The sequence below is a fragment of the Trematomus bernacchii genome, unplaced genomic scaffold, assembly GCF_902827165.1.
Source record: "Trematomus bernacchii unplaced genomic scaffold, fTreBer1.1, whole genome shotgun sequence".
NCBI classification, from domain to species: Eukaryota; Metazoa; Chordata; class Actinopteri; order Perciformes; family Nototheniidae; genus Trematomus; species Trematomus bernacchii.
This window is the reverse complement of record NW_022988098.1, coordinates 3,156,391-3,175,316: the sequence shown is the minus strand read 5'-3', so window position 1 is coordinate 3,175,316 and position 18,926 is coordinate 3,156,391. Positions and strand designations below refer to the sequence as shown.

The 18,926-nt window shown below is 42.5% G+C and overlaps 1 protein-coding gene across 1 annotated transcript in view; it reads left to right on the top strand.

Annotated features, from left to right (window-relative positions):
• LOC117475418 (cadherin-4-like) overlaps window positions 1-18,926 on the top strand; it is a 211,698-nt gene that overhangs the window by 120,536 nt on the left and 72,236 nt on the right. Inside the window, 1 exon segment of the mRNA XM_034121602.1 lies at window positions 14,045-14,271. Coding sequence (XP_033977493.1) covers window positions 14,045-14,271 — 227 coding nt within the window.

Sequence of the window (18,926 nt, the reverse complement as noted above, 5' to 3'; positions counted from 1 at the left end):
CCATTGGTTTGTGGACTACCGTTTTAGTTTCATGTTTTGGCCGTCGCCACTTTTTTGGAAGTGACAAGAGAGGTCGGAGCCCACACTAATCGAGAAACATGAAGAAAACACGGACAGTACCCAGGGCGGACAACGCCTATCATGAGGTAGCCACGCCCTAAAGCACAACCTGTCTGTGTTGCCCTAAGTGGGATCATAATTTAATTGCTGCATTGAAGGAGACTGAAAAAGAGTGATTGAGCCTATACAGCAGGGGTCGGCAACCTTTTTGATATGAAGTGCCATTAAAAAAATTAATTGTTATCAGCGTGCCAACGATCGGGAATGATCAACGGGGGGGGGGGGGCCGAGGAGCTTGACGCTGGTGAACTATCAACAGGAGGGCGGGGGGAGCCTCGCTGCGGGGAAGCAGTGTGTGGACCTGTCAGCACAACTTACATAATTCCGAATTTAACAAACACATTTAAATAATTGGTTTAAACGGCATAATAATAAGGACGATCGTCCATTCTGTGATTCTCCAGAACACACATGTTATGATATTAGGGTCAGGCAGAGTAAGATGAGATCGCTGTCCCTTTGAGAGAGAGAGAGAGGGGTGTGGCATGTACATGTGTGTGTGTGGATGGTAGAGCGACAGTGAGGGAGCGTGTGTATGTTTCTGGAAGTGAAACGAGGCAGCAGAAAAACAGAGGTCTGTGATGTATTTTGTGAAACAGAAGAATAACTAAATAAATGCAACGGCCTCCCAAGAAGAGCTCGCCTCTCTCCAGTCATTTAAGCTAAAGTGGGTTATTGAACCTGAAGCTTGTTGCTTCTGCCCTCCTCGACTACGGTCTGGGAGCCGACAGGAAAGTTCAACACACAGATTGCCAGTCCGCCCCTTTGTAGCATATTATTTCAATGAGAGATGAGCAGATCGCCACTGGGCTTTCAACTAAAGACACAGCCACGCAAAAACTGCGGCATTTGTACAGCTCCTTATGGGTACTGCAATTTGTGAAGTGCTTTCCTCCGTGGTGAAACGATCAGCCCTGCACCACGGAGGAAAGCGGCAGAAAGTCACCTGGAGTTAAACAGAGCGGGGCTGCGCTGCGTGCATGGCTTCCTTCTGCAGGTAACGGGGAGACGCGCTCTGGCGGCGGTCTCGTTCTGGATCCGAAAATACAATTTAAATATTTTGCACACTTATTCCACTTATTCCTAGTGTACCACTGGTTACGGTGCCAATGCTGGCCCGCGGCACCGTAACCAGTGGCACACTAGTGCCAGGGGTTGCCGACCCCTGCTATACAGTAACCTCATTCGGAAAATGTTAGCTTAGGTAACGAAACAAGTGAGAAGTTGGTTCATTTTAACATAGACTTTTATACAATAGGACTACATTTTTGCAACATTTAAAGTCCCCCTGCTGGCCCTTAGTAAGAATACAAGTTTAAGGTTATTCTGCGTTGGCTTCACTTAGTTTTCAGACCAGGAGGTTGAAGCTTGGAGTGAATAAGAACGTTCTTCAGATAACAAAGAGGGCGTCAAATGAGTAGGCAGTCCTTCATTGTGGCCCCAGACACATGCATGTACACATTGCTAAAATAATGTGGTTATATGCAACCTGTATATTGCCTCTGAGTGATCGAAACTCAATGCTTCCTCAATGAGTCTTGGGTGCGTTCAGAGTTGTCCATGTTAGTGCCAGTTGTAGAAAACTAGAGTCTTCTCCAGTTGGTGGCAAGGAAAAGATATATCTTCAAAATGCAAGTGCATACCCAAATTAAGTCAAAAACAGATGCAGGAAAGCAATTATAAGTAGCAGTCGGTGTAGCTGACCTCTGAGAGGGCCTTGATCTCCTCCCAGGGAAAATACGGAGGAGGTTTGTCCCTGGTCTCGGGGCCGAGAGACTAATAGCTGGCCCTGGCCTATCGCTTGCCCCAGGGGGCTTCGGAGTAGAGACAGGATTAGAGAGAAATGGATGAGAGCAACGGATAATGAAGGAGATCTGTCTTAAGTCTAATCATTGGCTTTAGAAGACATGATCTTGGCTGTAGAGAAAGGGAGCCAGAGAAGATAAGAGGGACGTTTCTTGTTGTGATTACACCTTTTATCACGACTGAACATCCAATAAGTCGCCACTGTCAGCCGCTCAGTATGCTGCTCCTGCTCGGTTAAAGCAAACACTCCAATCACTGATTTACATAAATGTGGGGAAAGTAGTTTCAGCCGACTCGGATAAGACACCTCATTATTGAGACGCACTGATACACCTTTTATCACACAAATGTACTGTTGCCTTTTCCTCCGGCCGCTCTTCCCTTAAATTAGTCTGTCAGGCATAACAGATATGTCTGTTCCTCTCTAAGTGTATATTTGTAATGCTAATTAGGCCAATTGTAGGGAATCAAATCAAGATGCTGAACACAGCACATAAACAATCACCGGGGAAGGATGCAAACACTTTTATGCAAATATTACAAGGGTAAGTAAAAGATGGAGACAAGAATAAAACGAAGTGGAGAGAACAGGCCGCTCAGTTATATGGTGAGAGCTGAGAGGGAGAGAGATCAAATGGGGGAAGGAAGGAAGAAGGGGGAGAAAATTAAAAGCTGATTACTTTGTGAGTGAGTCTTCAGTTTCTCGAAGGAGGGGCAGGGGGAGAAAGCTGTTTTTAGTGTTGTAGTATTTATTAAGGCCAGTCCCCAGGGTAATCAAGAGAAGCTAAAAATAACTAGCTATGAAGTGCTGCAGTCATAAACAGGGGACACGGACTGGGCCCTGCCTTATGCACTGGACTCGTGTACTTAGCCATCATCTCTGCTCTTTCAGTTTTATGGTAAAAGTCTAACTATTATCTAAAAGTTTGTTCTGTGCATTGTACAATGTGTTCACTGCAGTATGGGCAATAGGATTTACAGTTGGAAAAAAACACTTACTTGAGGGTAATGGGTTTTCATTACAGTCATTATACGGTCGAGTGAGAGTCACGGATATGTACGTCCCCTTTGTCCCCTGATCCTTGGCCCTAGTTTGCTCACATTCGCCTCTTTGTCACTTGGCCCTCCTGAGGTCCCACCACCTCGCTTTGAGCTATGTGAAATTATTGTATTGTACGGGGAGAGAACAGACATTGGTAGCCTTGAGGCAGTGTCTTCGCTTCACCTCCTTAAAAAAGATATTGCTGTGATAAAGCGCGGCTCCTTCTCTGCTCCTGCTAAATCGAAGGGGAAGCCTTGAAGGCAAGGTCTGGTGAGTGGGAGCCGAAAGAAAGAAATGAGAGAAATAATCGGTTGATATGTTTGCGCAGCTAGCTGTGTGTTAAAAAGAAAAATAATTCTCATTAGCATAACACTGTGGCAGCGGCCATCGGCTCAATTGGTGGAATTTTCAAGGCGTTGTTTTTGCTGCCTTGATGCAAGTTTTCGGCAGACGGGGGATTGATGTGGAGCCAGAACTCACTGACTTTGCGTGGTCTGAAATTAGTGGGCTGCTGCTGAGGAGATGGTCAGCCAAAAGGCATGCAAACAAAGAAATCAAAGATAGTGGGTGTTTGTTAAAGTTCACAACAGTGCGAGCATGTGTAAAGTTTAACAACGCTTTGAATGGAGTTTCTCTAGAACAGGGGTGCCCAACCGTTTTTGAACCAAGAGCTACTTCTAAAGTTGCCAGTCTGCCGAGATCTACCAGATGGCCAGTCCGCGGAGGGTGGAAAATACATAGGCTACCGGAAGTAAACAAAGACGTGCAACGGGAAGGTGTTCCCATGGGAAACAAAACTTAAAATATTAAATGAAACAATCTCATCAACTTATTATGAATGAACATTCACAAACTTATAATTATGTGTTCACATGTTTAACTCACATACGCATATATATATATATATATACATATGCACGTAACGAACAGAAGAGCGTAGGGCAGAATCAGGAGGGAATTCCGTCTCGTAGCGTTTGTGCACCGTTTTGAAATGCCGCTCTAAATTACCCTTCTTCGGTAAAGCCACGCTCGCATTGCAGATGAGACAGATGGACTTTGAATAGAGTGGCGAAGTCCCTCCCCTTCCGGTGGACCTTATTTCGGAAAAATTATGTATTGAAGTCAATGGAGAGAGAAAAATTATCTTTCGATCCCGTTTGAATTGTGCCACGAATTACACATATGATGTTTGTCAATTGAAAAGATAATTTTGCAAGTCAAAAAAAAAAAAATGTGTCTTAAAACTGTGAAGTAACACATTTGTTTGTGTGAAACGCTCAATGAACTACATCTCTGGTCAACAACACACGTCACCAAGATGGCCGTCACTACTGTCTTGTCAACAAAACGATTGACTACCCTCACTATCACCACAATGAAACACGTCCTGAAGAATGTCATGCAAAGCTGCCTGCCTGCCTTCCTTTGATTCTCTCTGAACTGCCTGGTCGTTTTAATGTTTAATGTCAACCATTTGTGCAGATAGCATGAAGTAGAGAAGATCGTCGAAGCTAGCGTTAGCGTTAGCATTTCTCCCCCGGGCTTAAATTGTATATTATAGAATGATCACACCGGTGACAGTACTCTTTCACGAAATATGACTACTACTCTTACTGTTTAACATTTTGGGTTACTTAATGTTACTTCATGTTAAGGCTAATAAAAATGACAAGGCTGTAATGCTAACTAACGTGCTAGCTACTAGCTAGCATGATCCAGACACTGCTGGTCCTTTCATCAGACGGGAAGCGAAAGAACGAGCAAGACCCATTGCTGGTGTAATAACAACCTGGTACTAAGCACTCAGGCATCTTGTTAAAGTTATCTTATCTTAGCCAGCGCCATATAGATAGAATCTATCTGATCTTAGCTATCTCTTAGTGGAGGAAAACAATTGTGACATCACTTACGCGACTCTGGGATTTGTAGTCTTTCTAGTTACGTATTTTTCATAGTCTTATATTTCAACAGTTTTACGACAAACTGTGACTTTTTTGACATGGAAATTATTTTTTAAGATTGACAAACATCATATGTGTAATTCATGGCACAATTCAAACGGGATCGAAAGATACGTTTTCTCTCTCCATTGACTTCAATACATTATTTTTCCGAAATAAGGTCCCATGGGGCGGAAGTAGATGGGCGTGACTTCGCCACTCTGTTGGAATAAACAAAACAATAATCATCCTCCCACTCGCAGTGAAAATGATATATTTTGGGCTTTTTTGCTTCTGCCATAATTGCGGTCTTGTGTGTGTGCGGACTGTCACTCCTGTTGACACGGACAACGTCAGCTAACTAGTGCCCACTGCCCACCAGCCACACCCCGACACATGGGGTCACGCCAATCACAGAGCTTTGATGCGTTCAAGTGCATTATTCTGGCACAGGAAGATTATGTTAGAGGACATTAACGATAAAACAAAATATTGTTGTTCTACACATCTCGCGATCGACTGGGAATCTCCCCGCGATCGACTGGTTGGGCACCCCTGCTCTAGAAGATTGTTTACTTAAAACAGTTTGAAGCTAATATTTAGTTTGTCGAAATATCTACAAACCCGAATCTGCCTTTCCTCCATGTTACCTCTTATTAAAATAGGTAGATTTTTTTTTTGTCTTCTGAACAATCTGAATTATGGCAAGACAAGGGCAGATCATTTCGAACCTGTCAGTATAGGTCACCGAAACTCCTGACCTATAGGGTTAGCGTTAGCCACACCTTAGGGTAGCCAAATTGAAACACACTGCCCCCTAGCTGCGGTATGCTGACAGGATTCACAAACAAAACCCAACACACACACACACACACACACACACACACACACACTTCACACAGACATCCACACAGAGGAGAAAAGCTCCCGGGCTGAATGGTGGTGTATTAATCACACTGATGCCTGGCACTGCGATCTGTGACCCAGTCTTTTAATTGCATCCGCTCTGCTCTGCTCCCGCTCTCCCTCTTTATCTTGCCTCTTTCCCCTTTCTCATTCCTCAAGCCTCCTCATGCCCGTGCCCATGAGAGCAGGCTAATGCAGAGATAAGAGGGAGGGCCGGCGATGTGCAAAAAAACAAAACGCTCACACAGGCAGCAAATGCAGCAAGATTCAAGCTATAACGTGGAGCAAAAGCTTATTGTGGGATATGCTAGTGAGGCGTTGTGTAGATAGAATTGAATATCAGTGAGGAAATATTTTATAATCCGAGACAACCTTTGGAAAAACAACAACACATGATCCTTTACATGTAAAACTGCCGAAAGACTTTCTCTATATCTAATAAAAGTGCGATAAGGTGGGCTGCATTGTGGGTGGATGTTTGCCATATAGATACAACAGTTTACTAACAATGTGACATGGTTCCCTTCAGCAACATAAGTGCATCTGATAACAGGCGTGTGGTGTTTAAAAAGTGAAACATGAGCAGCACTGACGCACACAAATACAGGTTGACAACACCTTCACCTCCATGCACACACCAACACACACACACACCCATGGGAACACAGGAAGTCGATGACACCCATAGCTATTTATGCATCAGCTGTTTCAATCGTATATGCAAAGAGCCGGTGTCACACACTCCCACTCCCATGTCCCTCTTCTTACTCTCTGACTGTCTGTTCAATTCTCTCACTCAGGGTCCCTCGCATGCCTGAGCACACACAGCGACACATGCACACACGCACAAACTCACACACGCACAAACTCACACACGCACACACACACACAAACTCACACACACACACTTGAGTCGCAGTGGTTTCCTTTTGTGAGAGCGAGCTGTCAGAGGGAACTGTGTGGGCTTTTGTTAAAACAGAGAACTGCAGAGGCAGAGAAATTCATTTCCAACTGCGGCAAAAAAGAAGAAAAAATAAGCCTTTTCAGGAAAGTCACATTGTACCTGCAGTGTTTTAAAAACAGCAGCATGTAAATTGAATTAGTTATGAGCATTCCTGTGGGGGCTGTATTTCAAAAGAGTTTCAAGGGTTGTGGATGTACCGCATGGGGGGGCCCGGGGTTTGACTACAGATCTGCAAGACGGTGCACTTTAGTTGTGATAAATCACGACATCTGAAAATAGATTTTACATCTTTACTTGCCAATCACGCCCGCTCCGCCGCTGCTACTCCACCGCCCACTGAAAGATGTAAACTTTTCTCATTTCTTTTGCCTCCCGTAGGTGGAGAGAATATTACAACTCCACTGTCTCTTGGGTAGCTGCTATAATGTCACAGTCGGGTGAAAACATTTAGTCTGTCTTCATGGTTCGACTTTTGTGGCTTGTTTTAGTTCATCAAAACCTTTTGGCTCCCCAATGACAACTTTTGAAAATGCTTGACAGTCAAGCTGAAAACAAGTCGGGTTCTTTCTGGTGCTGCAAAGCTGACATCTGGGAGAAGGTGCAGGTTATTCACGGGACTCAGATGTTTGACTTCATTGCTATCAGGAGTGGGTTTTCTGCGTGTATGTCATGTGGAACTAAGGATCTTTAAGCTAGCAACATTAAGGTTTAGTAATTTGTTACAAAGAGTCACATTTGATGCAGTGTTCAGCTGATTGTGAATGAAGCGGGTGAAGCTGATTATCTGAGCACTAACATTTCATTTATTCAGATTCATATTTGTATGTAGTGTCTCTACTGTGACATGTCTCCATACTACTGCCTGTGCTGCATCACCTCTATTCACCCTCTGTCTGAAACCAGAGCCCAGTCTGCTCTGATTGGTTTGCTGGCCGGCTCTGTTGTGATAAGTCAACCACTTAGAGATGTGTCGGTAATAGCCCCTTAGCCACGTACAATGTGACCATTCACATGCACAAATTCCTATATAACACACAAGGGGAAACCCCAAAAAAAGTAATACTGGTCAATGAGATAAGATTTGTCATTTATAAAGCATAAAAGTCATTCTAGAAAATTAAAACTACAAATAAAATTGCCAAATAAGGGTGACCTATAAAATGTAAGGTTGTACCTGCACTGAAGTCACATGACATACTTCAGCACTCTTTACAGCTTCTACATGTCAGTATTTGAGTCGTGTTCGTTTTCTCGTCAGTGGGATCCGTGCTGCTGTCTATCACGGCCTGCAGGCACAAATACCGTTATTTGCAAATTGAGTGGGTGGCGTTTATTTTCCCGCTGGCTTGAGGGATGCAAGCAGGATACCAGAAGGAATGTTTACTTAGCACTGTGCCACAACTGTGATGAACAGCACCTTAACAAAACTAGAACCATATGCTCAGCCCACTCATTTACCCTCCGCCAAGTAATCCACAGTTTCAATTAAACTTATTTAGGGATATAGATATATTCTGTCCCAGACCAACACATTTATGTGCAGTTTGTTTCATGTCAGATGTCTTTTTTGAGCTATCGTACTGTAGCTGTTACCATCTTTACTTTATTTATACACCTTTTTAAATTACACAAAGAAAATCACTTAATTAAAACAACAGATCAAATGATCAGTAGAAGCGAAATGCAAAGCCAGTCATGAAGGATAAAAGCAAGAATCATGAAAAGAACAATATTAAAGGTTGTTATATGAGAGCAGGTCTATAAAAAGATCTGTGTAAGTCTTTAAACATGATCTTCAGAATCATAAAAGCACCTAACAAGTGTATAAACGCTTGCACGTCTTGACCTTTGATGTGAAGTCTTTTTCTTGCAGTTCTTATAGTAGGTCTTTAGTGCTCTCAGCTCTCTTGAACAACGATAATAAGTGACCCACCACCAAGTTGCATGCTTTTATGTCTCGGCCGTGTGCTCAGACGGGCCCTCCTGGTGTGCGCCGGGGAGAAAATTCCCCTCAGTCTGCAAGGAGGGAGAGGAAGATGAAGGAGGACGGGGGGTGGGGGGGGTTGAACAGGGAGGACATAAGGACAATAAGAGAACAGTGTAGCCATGACACCGGAGAACAGAGAGAGTGGAGGAGACGGTGACAGGGAGAGGAGAGAATGGCAGGGAGGAGAGGGGAGGAGAGGGGAGGAGAGAGGAGGCGTGTGCGGTGGACAGGTGAACATGGTGTGGGCGGAGGCACAAAGCAGAGCGACTGCCTGCCAAATACATTATGCACATGTAATGTTTCCATACAAGAGCGGTTTTGGCCTCCCCTAGGGTATTGTCTCGGATCTACAAGCAGAGAGAGACAAAGAGCATAAGCGTGTCTCTCTTCCTCTGTGTGTGTGTGTGGAGGACCTGGTGGTGGGCAGTCACGGCTGCTTGCCTGCTCTGTTTTAGCCGCTGCGCTAGCCGCTCTGTTGGACAGCATGTTCTCTGCTGTGTTCGAGTCCAGAGAAGAGCAGCCGAGCAGAATGACACCAGCATCAGCAGCCTGCCAAACACCGCTGTGGATGGCAGGACACACTGAAATATACAGAACACACACACACACACACACACACACACACACACACACACACACACAAGGGAGCATGCACACACACACACATACACTCAGAGAAACTCGCAAAGGAACACAGAGGCAGACAGACACACTTATCTAAGCTACAAAAAGTAAAAGTGTGCACAGACACAGACTCACAGAGCCGGTGGTTTGAAAGAATACTTTACCCCCGCCATGATGATTTGTACATCAAGTAATGAACCAGTTACCTTGAATTTGTGTTGAACCTGTGAATACTGCATTTATCTTGCATGCCTCCACGGTGTACAAATAATCCACAAACAGAGGAGAGCCGCGTTATCAAACAGCAAAACGATATCAAAATATTGGTTTACTATTACTGCTACTACTACCAACTCTCACTCAACTTCGTCAGTTTAATCCAAGTCTCATTTATTCATCCTTATACCCACTATTTCCAAAACGCATGCATTTTTCACTTCAGGTTAAACATCATCGAGGACTGCTAGACAATAATGCTTGATTAGTACTGAGCATATGACAGATTATAAATACTGCTTCAGTTTTGATGATTTAATATACTTTTGCTGTTGTTAAAAACTGCCCCAATTTACTGTAATTCATCAAGAATTATCTACATTTTTGGGATTTTTTTTGGGGAAGTATTCTCAAAGAATTCAAAATAGATTGAGAAATGAATATTTAAATCATAATTTTCCTCCATAGTCAAGGCAAAGCACAAAGACACATTGATATGCCTATTATTGGAGAAGGCAATTAACAGAACTGATCTTTGAATCAGATTGATGTGTGTTTTTAGTGCTATCTACAGTAAAGGTTATACAGTCATTTCAACACATGGATTCACATTTCTGGCCATGCTGTTTGCATGAAGTATGTTCAGAAACTCGCCGAAGCTCTGGGCTGCTCCGAGGTGATGAAAAATTGAAGACCATGAGTTTTCTTGACAGTGTTTTTCACCCTGTGAGAGCTGCATGCTGGGAACGCTGTTAGATATTTTGTTGATGAATAAAATATTCATGAGGAGAATAACCCCAGACATGTTGATTGGCAAAATTAGCTTAGCGCTGTTAAAATAAAAATGGTATACTTTATTTTACCCATCGACAACTTCACACCGACACACTTCAAGGGATAGTTTGGATGTTTTGAAGTGGGGTTTTATGAGAAACTACTCCATAGTCAGTGTATGACCAACAGCAGATGGTGATCCGCATGCCCCTGTTTGCAGGCAGGTGTAGCAGCACAGGAGCAAAACAGTGGTGAAGGATGGCGTCAGCAAAACATATCTTAGTCACCTGAAACTGTTACAAAGGCTCTGTTCAAAGCCACAAGAACCCATTGACAAAAACTGTAAATTATCCTCGCGGAACATACGAGATGCTTGCTTCCACTGCCCCAATAGAACGTTTTTTGTTGTTTTTGTTTGTCTTCGGTGATTTAAGAGTTAGTTGAGATTCACTAACGTATACCAATAACTCCCAAGTTGTGCTGTAAAATCACAGTTTCTGTCATTGTAGTCTGGTGGCTTGGAAAAGAGCTTAAAGTGGATATGTGGCTTCAGTTTCTGGTCAGAAAAGGTGCTGAAAATATATTAAATATAGCATACATTTAAACTGATACCTATTTTTAGAGGTGGGCCTCCTTTTGGATGGATACTACTGTCTGCGTGTGGGGGGGTGAACACCTCCTTCTTATACCGACACTAGATAGGTACCTCATACAATCTTAAAGCATCCAAACTGTCCCTTTAACACATTAACATTCATAGTGGGCGGATGAATGGATATGACTAATATCTGGCAGTAAATACTAACGTTCTTGTGTTTGATTTTATCATCTGAGAATTGGTGAAGAAGAACATATTTTATTTCCTTTTATAAATGCATATTGAAGACATACAAAGTGCCAGTTTAAAAATAACTTTACCTAGTGCATGTGGAGAGATAATGCAGTGAATGTAGACAGCTGTTGCACATAGCCAGAGGCCAGACCTGCACTCAGCCTCTCCCCTGTCTCTTCTATTCAGCCCTGCTCCAAATGAGCTGACCAGGTGATGGAGTTCAGTTCAGTGGCAGGATGGATAGAACCTGCAGTAAAATATGTTTTTTTTTCTAAATTGATGAAGGACTTTGTTAGTTTACTGACCTTCAGGGCCGTCAACCTACAGGCTCGTCTTCGTTTATTCATTTCAAGTTCAATTTTTCGTACAAAAGCAGGCCGTGGTTTGCCAAGCGTAACATGACAAACTGAATTACACGCGCCGGAGAGCAATTACAACAAATAAGCACAGATTAGTTATCAACAGTGTTCATTCCCCGTGTCTGTTTCCATTACGATGTGACAGCAATAAATAATCTGCACACATTACTCTTGTCTTGAATCTAAGGATTTTTCTTTTGTTTTTGAGATCTTAAAAAAAAAAGTTTAATTATTTAGTAATTTACCTTTATCTTTTCTCTGCGAGTGAGTCTCCCACATTCCCCTTTTATCCTACCATCTATGTCTCTCTCTCTCACACACACACACACACACACACACACACACACACACACACACACACACACACACACACACACACACACACACACACACACACACACACACACACACACACACGTAGTTTCTCCATCAGTCTTTCGTCCCCCATTCTGCCGCTCTCCTCTCCATTTAACTGCATGGCAGATCTGATCCCACCACCTGATTTGAATATGCTTTGTGAACAGGATTTTTAATGAACTGCAAAGCATGTATGAATATTTTCACACTGCGAAGTGTAAGGAATCAGGATCATGGTCCCGCCCCTCCTGCGGCTGTACACCAGTAGGCGGTGAATAGTAAACTGAGAGGTGGCCCGGTGCCCTAACCCTAAAATCAAATACATTCCTCTAACAAAGCTGCACAGTGGCAGCGCCTCTCACACCAGCACATGTGTGTGTTCCCATGCCAACTGGCAGCAACGCAATACACAGGGCAACACACCGACCCTCGGAGACCTCGCTGGTTTTATTGTAGAATTAACATCCAGATTAATATATGCACCAGCTGAGGATAGACACTCTCGAACAAGTTGTTGTTTGAATTCACTCCTACGCGTTTGCACACACAGTCAGTGACACACACACAAACACACACACACTCTCGCACGCGTTCATAAGCAGCGCTTTGCAGTGCGCGTGTCCTTAAGCCTCGCTTCTCCAGCTGCACCACAAGAGACCTGTCTAAGTGACAACAATTAGCCTGCTCAGTTCAAGCTAATTGAAGTCATTTACATAATACATGCCTGCCATCACAATTCATCTGCGGACAATTCATGCAGGCCTGTGTCACATTGTCAAAACCTGATGTTAGATCGCCCCCCCCGTCCTGACAAATGATCCCCAAAGCAAGGCCATCATTTTACACACAAATCTCATCAATCACATACGTATTGTTCTCCAATGCTGTATTTTTTTAATGACAATATGGATTGCATCTGCCAACGCAGGCAGACGCACACATTGTCAAAACTGTGTTTACCAACCTTCCCATTACGAGTGCAATTACTCAGAGGTTGAAAACAAGCTGGCGTGTTTGCGTGACGCTAAGTCTCGGCGGCCGAAGAGATCGCAGGCTTTATTAGCCGGTTGTTTGCGAGGTGCTTTTGTCAGGAAGCTGGGCAATAAATTAAATGGATGGCTTGATAAAAAGCTTGCTGTGCAGAACCCTTCACGCTGGATTTTTTGAAAAATCACACTGCCATAGCTCATAACAGGCGATCTGTTCCCTGGGTGATTTATGAAATCAATTTGTCTTGTTATCAGCAGCCAGAGTTTGGGAGACAAAATCAAAGCACATGCGATTCAAATTTATAAAATGCGTGTGTGTTTGTGTTAGGATAAAAGACATGTTGAAAACAACAAATCAGTCATTCTCATTGTTGCATCATGCTGTGAATCATGGGATAATGACACTCTGACTGTTGATTACATTTGGCAAGGGAAAGAAAGCTTTTACGAAATAGTTGTGTCTAACTTTGTTGGTTTCTTCTGTGTTTTTTGTGTAGTAATGGTATATTCATGTCAGCTGTCACTGGAGAATATGCTTGGATGCATTCAACACCATATATTTTAAACCTAAACATGCTTCACTACTGCTCACACACACACAAACGCTACATTACTCTTACAGGAATTCGTTTGTGTGTGTCTTCCAACACGAGAGTCCTCACAGCTCCCTTTCTCTTGTCTCAGTCAGCCAGAACCCTCCAAATGTCATTCAAGTCTTTGCTTCATGAGTCTGGCAGCAAAGCATGGAGCCCAGTCGGCCCAGTCAGCCTAATGTGCTTTAGACCTTCCCTTCATGCTTTCCCTGGAGAAGCTGAAGGAAATGCTGTTCTGACATCGCAATCCGTCTAGTTTGGGGAAAAAGAATGATGTGAAAAGAATTAGGTTCCCCCCCCGTGTACTCCGGTTCAGAAACAGATAAGCAGTTTGTTTTTCCAAAGACGTCAAAGCAGGGAATCAAAAGCGACAGTGGATGGGATGAGATATTTCAAGATACGTCTTTATGGATGCTGGTTAATCTCAAACCTGCCAGATGTGTCAGGGATTTGCCAACACCTCGTCGAGTAAATCTTACTGTGCTGCTATTTACTTCTGAACCGCCCTGACTTCCCTTTCTGTTTGTCTCTGCAGTGAAGTTCGAGGATTGCCAGCGCAGCAGGGAGGTGGGCTTCATCAGCAGCGACCCCAACTTCGGCGTGAGGCCCGATGGGTCGGTGTACGCCGAGCAGGAGCTGGGGAACCTGTCGGAGCCCGTGGAGTTCATGGTGACCGCCCGGGCGCTCCATGACCCACACATCTGGGAGACCACCGTGAAGCTGGCCCTGGCTGGACATCCTCATCCTTTAGCCCTCACCAAGGTAACACATTCAGGAATACACAAACACGAGCAACTGGAAGGGCAAGAATAGCTTCATATGGATGACACTGACAATTGAATCACCTTATTGACTGGTTGATTATTACTAAAACACATTTAGTGGTGTAAAGTAACTCAGAACATATACTCAAGTACCATACTTAAAGGTGGGGTAGGTAATTTTGGAGAAACCAGCTCGAGTGCGCTAGAATTTGAAAATACACAACCGGAAAAAATCTCCCACTTCCTTACAGAGCCCCTCCTCCAACACACACGAACCCGCACATGACCAATGAGGGCACGAGATAAGCTTGTGCACAGATGGAAGGCTGACAGGCAGGTAGGCCATCCAGTTATTTTAGCCGGGCCGGCTCAAATGATTGGTCGTGCTTTTTACAGTATTACGGCTTCCACAGATGACATTTTTTTATGGATTTTTTGTCAAAGCACTTAAGATATTCATTGCTATCGGGATGTTAAGAGCATTCCATGGAATATAACAAAAAGTGTATCTCGAGCCGGTTTCTCAAACTTACCTACCCCACCTTTAAGTGTTATCTTTTACATAATTCCGCTTTACTGGAGTATTTCCATTCTTTGCTACTTTATACTTCTACTCCACTACATTTCAGAGACAAATATTGTATTTTCTACAAGACTACACTTAGTTTTCACACAAGATACCAGTTAAATATTAAACAAAGAATATGCTTATATGATTTAATGCAGAACTTTACTACAAATTAACTTTGTAAAGTCTCTAGAATTGGCTTCATGTTCACAACATAAAAATGGTCTTTCATGTTTTTGATAGTGATAAAAGCAGGATAATTTATAACCATCCTGATACAATACTGTAAAAATAATAATTATGCATGGATCTGTTAAATGTAATACAAACAAATCCCTCCCTAATTGTTCCTGAGGCACATGAGAAAAAAACGTATTTTCTGTATATCATCAAGACAGCGGATACCCTCCTCTCGAGAAGTGATCTAGCTGACCACGTCACATCAATTTGAGGAGAAATGTATGCACATCTGATTAATATTTTAACAAGTACCTTGTGAAAATAAGGTGTGGAAGTCATTTCCAATTAAATAATCACACGGTATTGAAACTTGTTTTTGATCATCTCATCTTTAGCTACTTGCAGGTGTTGGAAGCGTAACCTAATTATAATTGATTAACATATTCCAAAAGGATTTAGTCTGGAAAATAGGATTTGAAACTGGATTTGGATTCAGTAAGAAATGCTATTAAACCCTGATGCTAAAGTAGGTTATCTCCTGATTAGATATGCTTCATTGTTTGTTCTAGAACGTGTAAAGAAGCTTCCTAAATGAATCTGATCATTAACGCTGCTTATTTTTCAGGATTTTCACAACAGTGCATGCACGGTAGTTAAGATGCAGTGCTTCTTCGTACGTGACAATTCAAGAGATGGCTCTATTTGCTGCCGAGGCCCTACTAGCTAACAGAGACTGTAAAACCACACAGGGTACTGAATGTACTGTACAGCCGCTGTTACCACCGAGCTGCACTTTGTTGGAGCGAGTCACCCATTATCATTTTTCCTCCACTACTTGTTGCACGCCATTGGGCTTAATGTTCAGTCATGTTTCTAATCATGACAAAAAGCCTGAAACGCATGTAGCTAAAGCAATTGCAGAGTAGGGATTAAAATTCTGCCCACTCCTGGTAGTGCAATAATGGAGACTGGAAAATAATTGACATTGATTGAGCTAATGTTCCACTCTGCCGGAGTCTGCGAGGACCAGGTGATGTAGTTTCGCTGTATAATTATGTTCCCCACATCATGGAGCCGGGGAAATATTCAATAACTGAACAAGAAATAAATGTGTTTCCTCTAATCACACGGAAATTTGAAAACAAGCTTTTACACGTACAGTACAGTATGTGTTTCTGCCTGAACGCTGTTTACATGCGTCCCTGTCACAACACACTACTCTTGTTTTCCTCGGATGGTATAAATAATTGGTACTGCGTCAAGTCAAATATAGTTTCAATCTGTGGGTACGCCCTGAGGAGGGATGAAATGAATTCCTGTTTCATTAAGAACAAAGTCATTAAAACATTTAATTATTAAAATGAAATGTGTGCTACAGGATAATTTGATACAGAGACCGGGTTGAACCAAAAAGCACTTTGGTTGGTCTTTGAGTTTGATTATTCATTCGTTTATACAGTCCAATACTTCCTTTTCTGATGGACCTGGATCATTAAAACTGTATGACTTTTAAGCAATTGAGTGAAACATTGAGTGACAACCTCCACAAGACTGAAACATCCCCCTTTAAAACAGTTTGTCTTAAGATCTACTATTTATGACTTGAGTGGGAAGGATGTCATTTCTAAGTGATCGTAGTTTAGCGGCAGACCCTTTTCCTCCGGCTGACTCTATTTTTATTATATTATATTATTATTTATTATATTTTGAACGCTGCAGAAATTAACATTTAGTGAGATGTAGCCAACATTTCGTTTGACATTGATAACAATGGGAAAGCCATTTCATACAGAGCAGAGTGTGGTTTAATCTGTAACCTGGTATAATGTCTGACAGCCTTTCAGAAAAGGCTCTCACTCACAAGGACATGTTGTTTCAGCCCATGTGGACTTCCTGTGTCCTGCTGACCTCTAGTCCTGCTTCTTCAGTTTTACAGTTAGTACGATTGAGATGAAAAACACTAATAGTTAGCAGAAACACAGAATAGGGTCATCAATATGTTCCTATGTCGATATGTTCCCATAGGCCTATGCAAACAGGTTTTTCTACACCGTACACTTTCAATGTTTGGATTTAAAACAGGAGACACACAAACACAGTGAGTTGAACCTTGTTCAAATTAACCATTCCTGAGCTACACCCTCTCAAAGTTGCTCCCTAGTTTTGAGTTTGTGTCTCTTGATATAAACTAACATTGTAATATATTCACAAGGGCTGTGTTGGCTATTCAAATTGAAAAAAGTAAGAGTTTCACATTTCAAATGCAGTTTGAATAGTACTAACCCATTCAACCAATATCTAATATCAATGTATAAAGTCAAGAAAATTCTCCTGCCTGCCAATATGAGTGCACCATCAGTAGGCTACAAGCTGAAGGTGATTTCAAGTTAATGATCCAGGGAAGCATATATTGAACATTTGACCTTTGGAAAAACTTTGATAATTTGATATTAAGATCTTCTTAATATGTTACAATGATAGTGAGCTGGGGTGCATGCTTACTTGGGAACAGCGACAAGAATATGTATCACAGCAGTTCCTGGAGTGAAATGCTAACATCAGCATGCTAAACTTCTCACAAAGACTATGCTAAAGTTCAATGTTTACCATATTTAGTTAATTAACCGAGTTAGCATGCAACATGTTGCTAATTAGCTCTGAACCGACAGCTCACACAAACACGATTGCATGTAGTTTGTCTTACCCAGTTTGGTAAACACACACACGGCGAGTAGATGTTATCTGAGCCCCTCAAAATGTTCTGAAAGTAATTTGGAGGTTATCATAATTGCATAACCTAACCACAACCCTATGTCAGCAGTATCAACGTGGCAGAATATAAACAGCTCAGGATATCCTCTTCTCTCACGGTATTTAAAAGACTCCATTTGCAGCTCATTTAGACAGATAATGTGTGGAGAAAACTGTTGTAGTGTGACAAATGGTAAGCTTGATTTATCTCTACTCAGATGAATTGGCATCAACGCAAATATACAGTGGCTTTTTCTCTCTTGCTCTGCTTGCTTTGTTGTATATCAGCCGTGAGTGCATTGATTTAATTTTAATAACTGGCTTAGTTTCTCACTGCGCTGTTTTCACAGGAATTAGCATACTTGGAATGATCAACCAGCTCATTTTAGTATTAATTTCCCAGTTTACAATACCACAGCAATTGAAGTGTGGAGCATCTTTGGCCTGAGAGCCCTTTCCGCTGTTTCTATGTATTCAGGCTATCGCGCCCCACACAGGTAGGGCCTCTCGTTGAGTGCTCTCCTACTCGTACTGATTTCATGGCACGTTGGTTTGCCTTCTCCACCAGCTTACAGCCCATCAGTTATGCACCACTGGATTTGGAGTCGACTGGTTGCCAGAGTGGGTTTTAGTGCTTATTTAATTTGCATTTTTACCGCACTCTCCCCAAACAGCCTCACCTGTTCAAGGTAGATTACGGAGAAGGCCGGCAGCAGGGTGGAACGTAGGACCCTGGGGTCTGCTGGTCGTGGAAAAGCAACACCGGCAGGGTTGGATGGTTGCACTTCTGCTGTGTGCTTAAACTCTGTGATTATGGCCTGATTTTGTTGACAATCCTCTCCGGAAAGCTGCAAATCTCAACGGGCAAATAGCAGCTATGAGAATTTGAAGACTTTTTTTATATGAAGTAAAAAAAAAAATTTCTTCGCTACATTTTTTTGAAAGAGGATCTCATGGGAGAACAATCGCTTTTCTGAAGACTACCACTGTGATCTCTTTTTGTTATCATAGCAAACCAGCAAAGGGAACTGCAACACAAAAGACATAAAAAAAACCTGCTTCAAATGTTTCAGAGCCCCAATGAACAGAGAATGGGAGATGAGCACACACTCTTTATGTATAGTTCTGCCTGTTTGTCAGACTGATAACCTCCA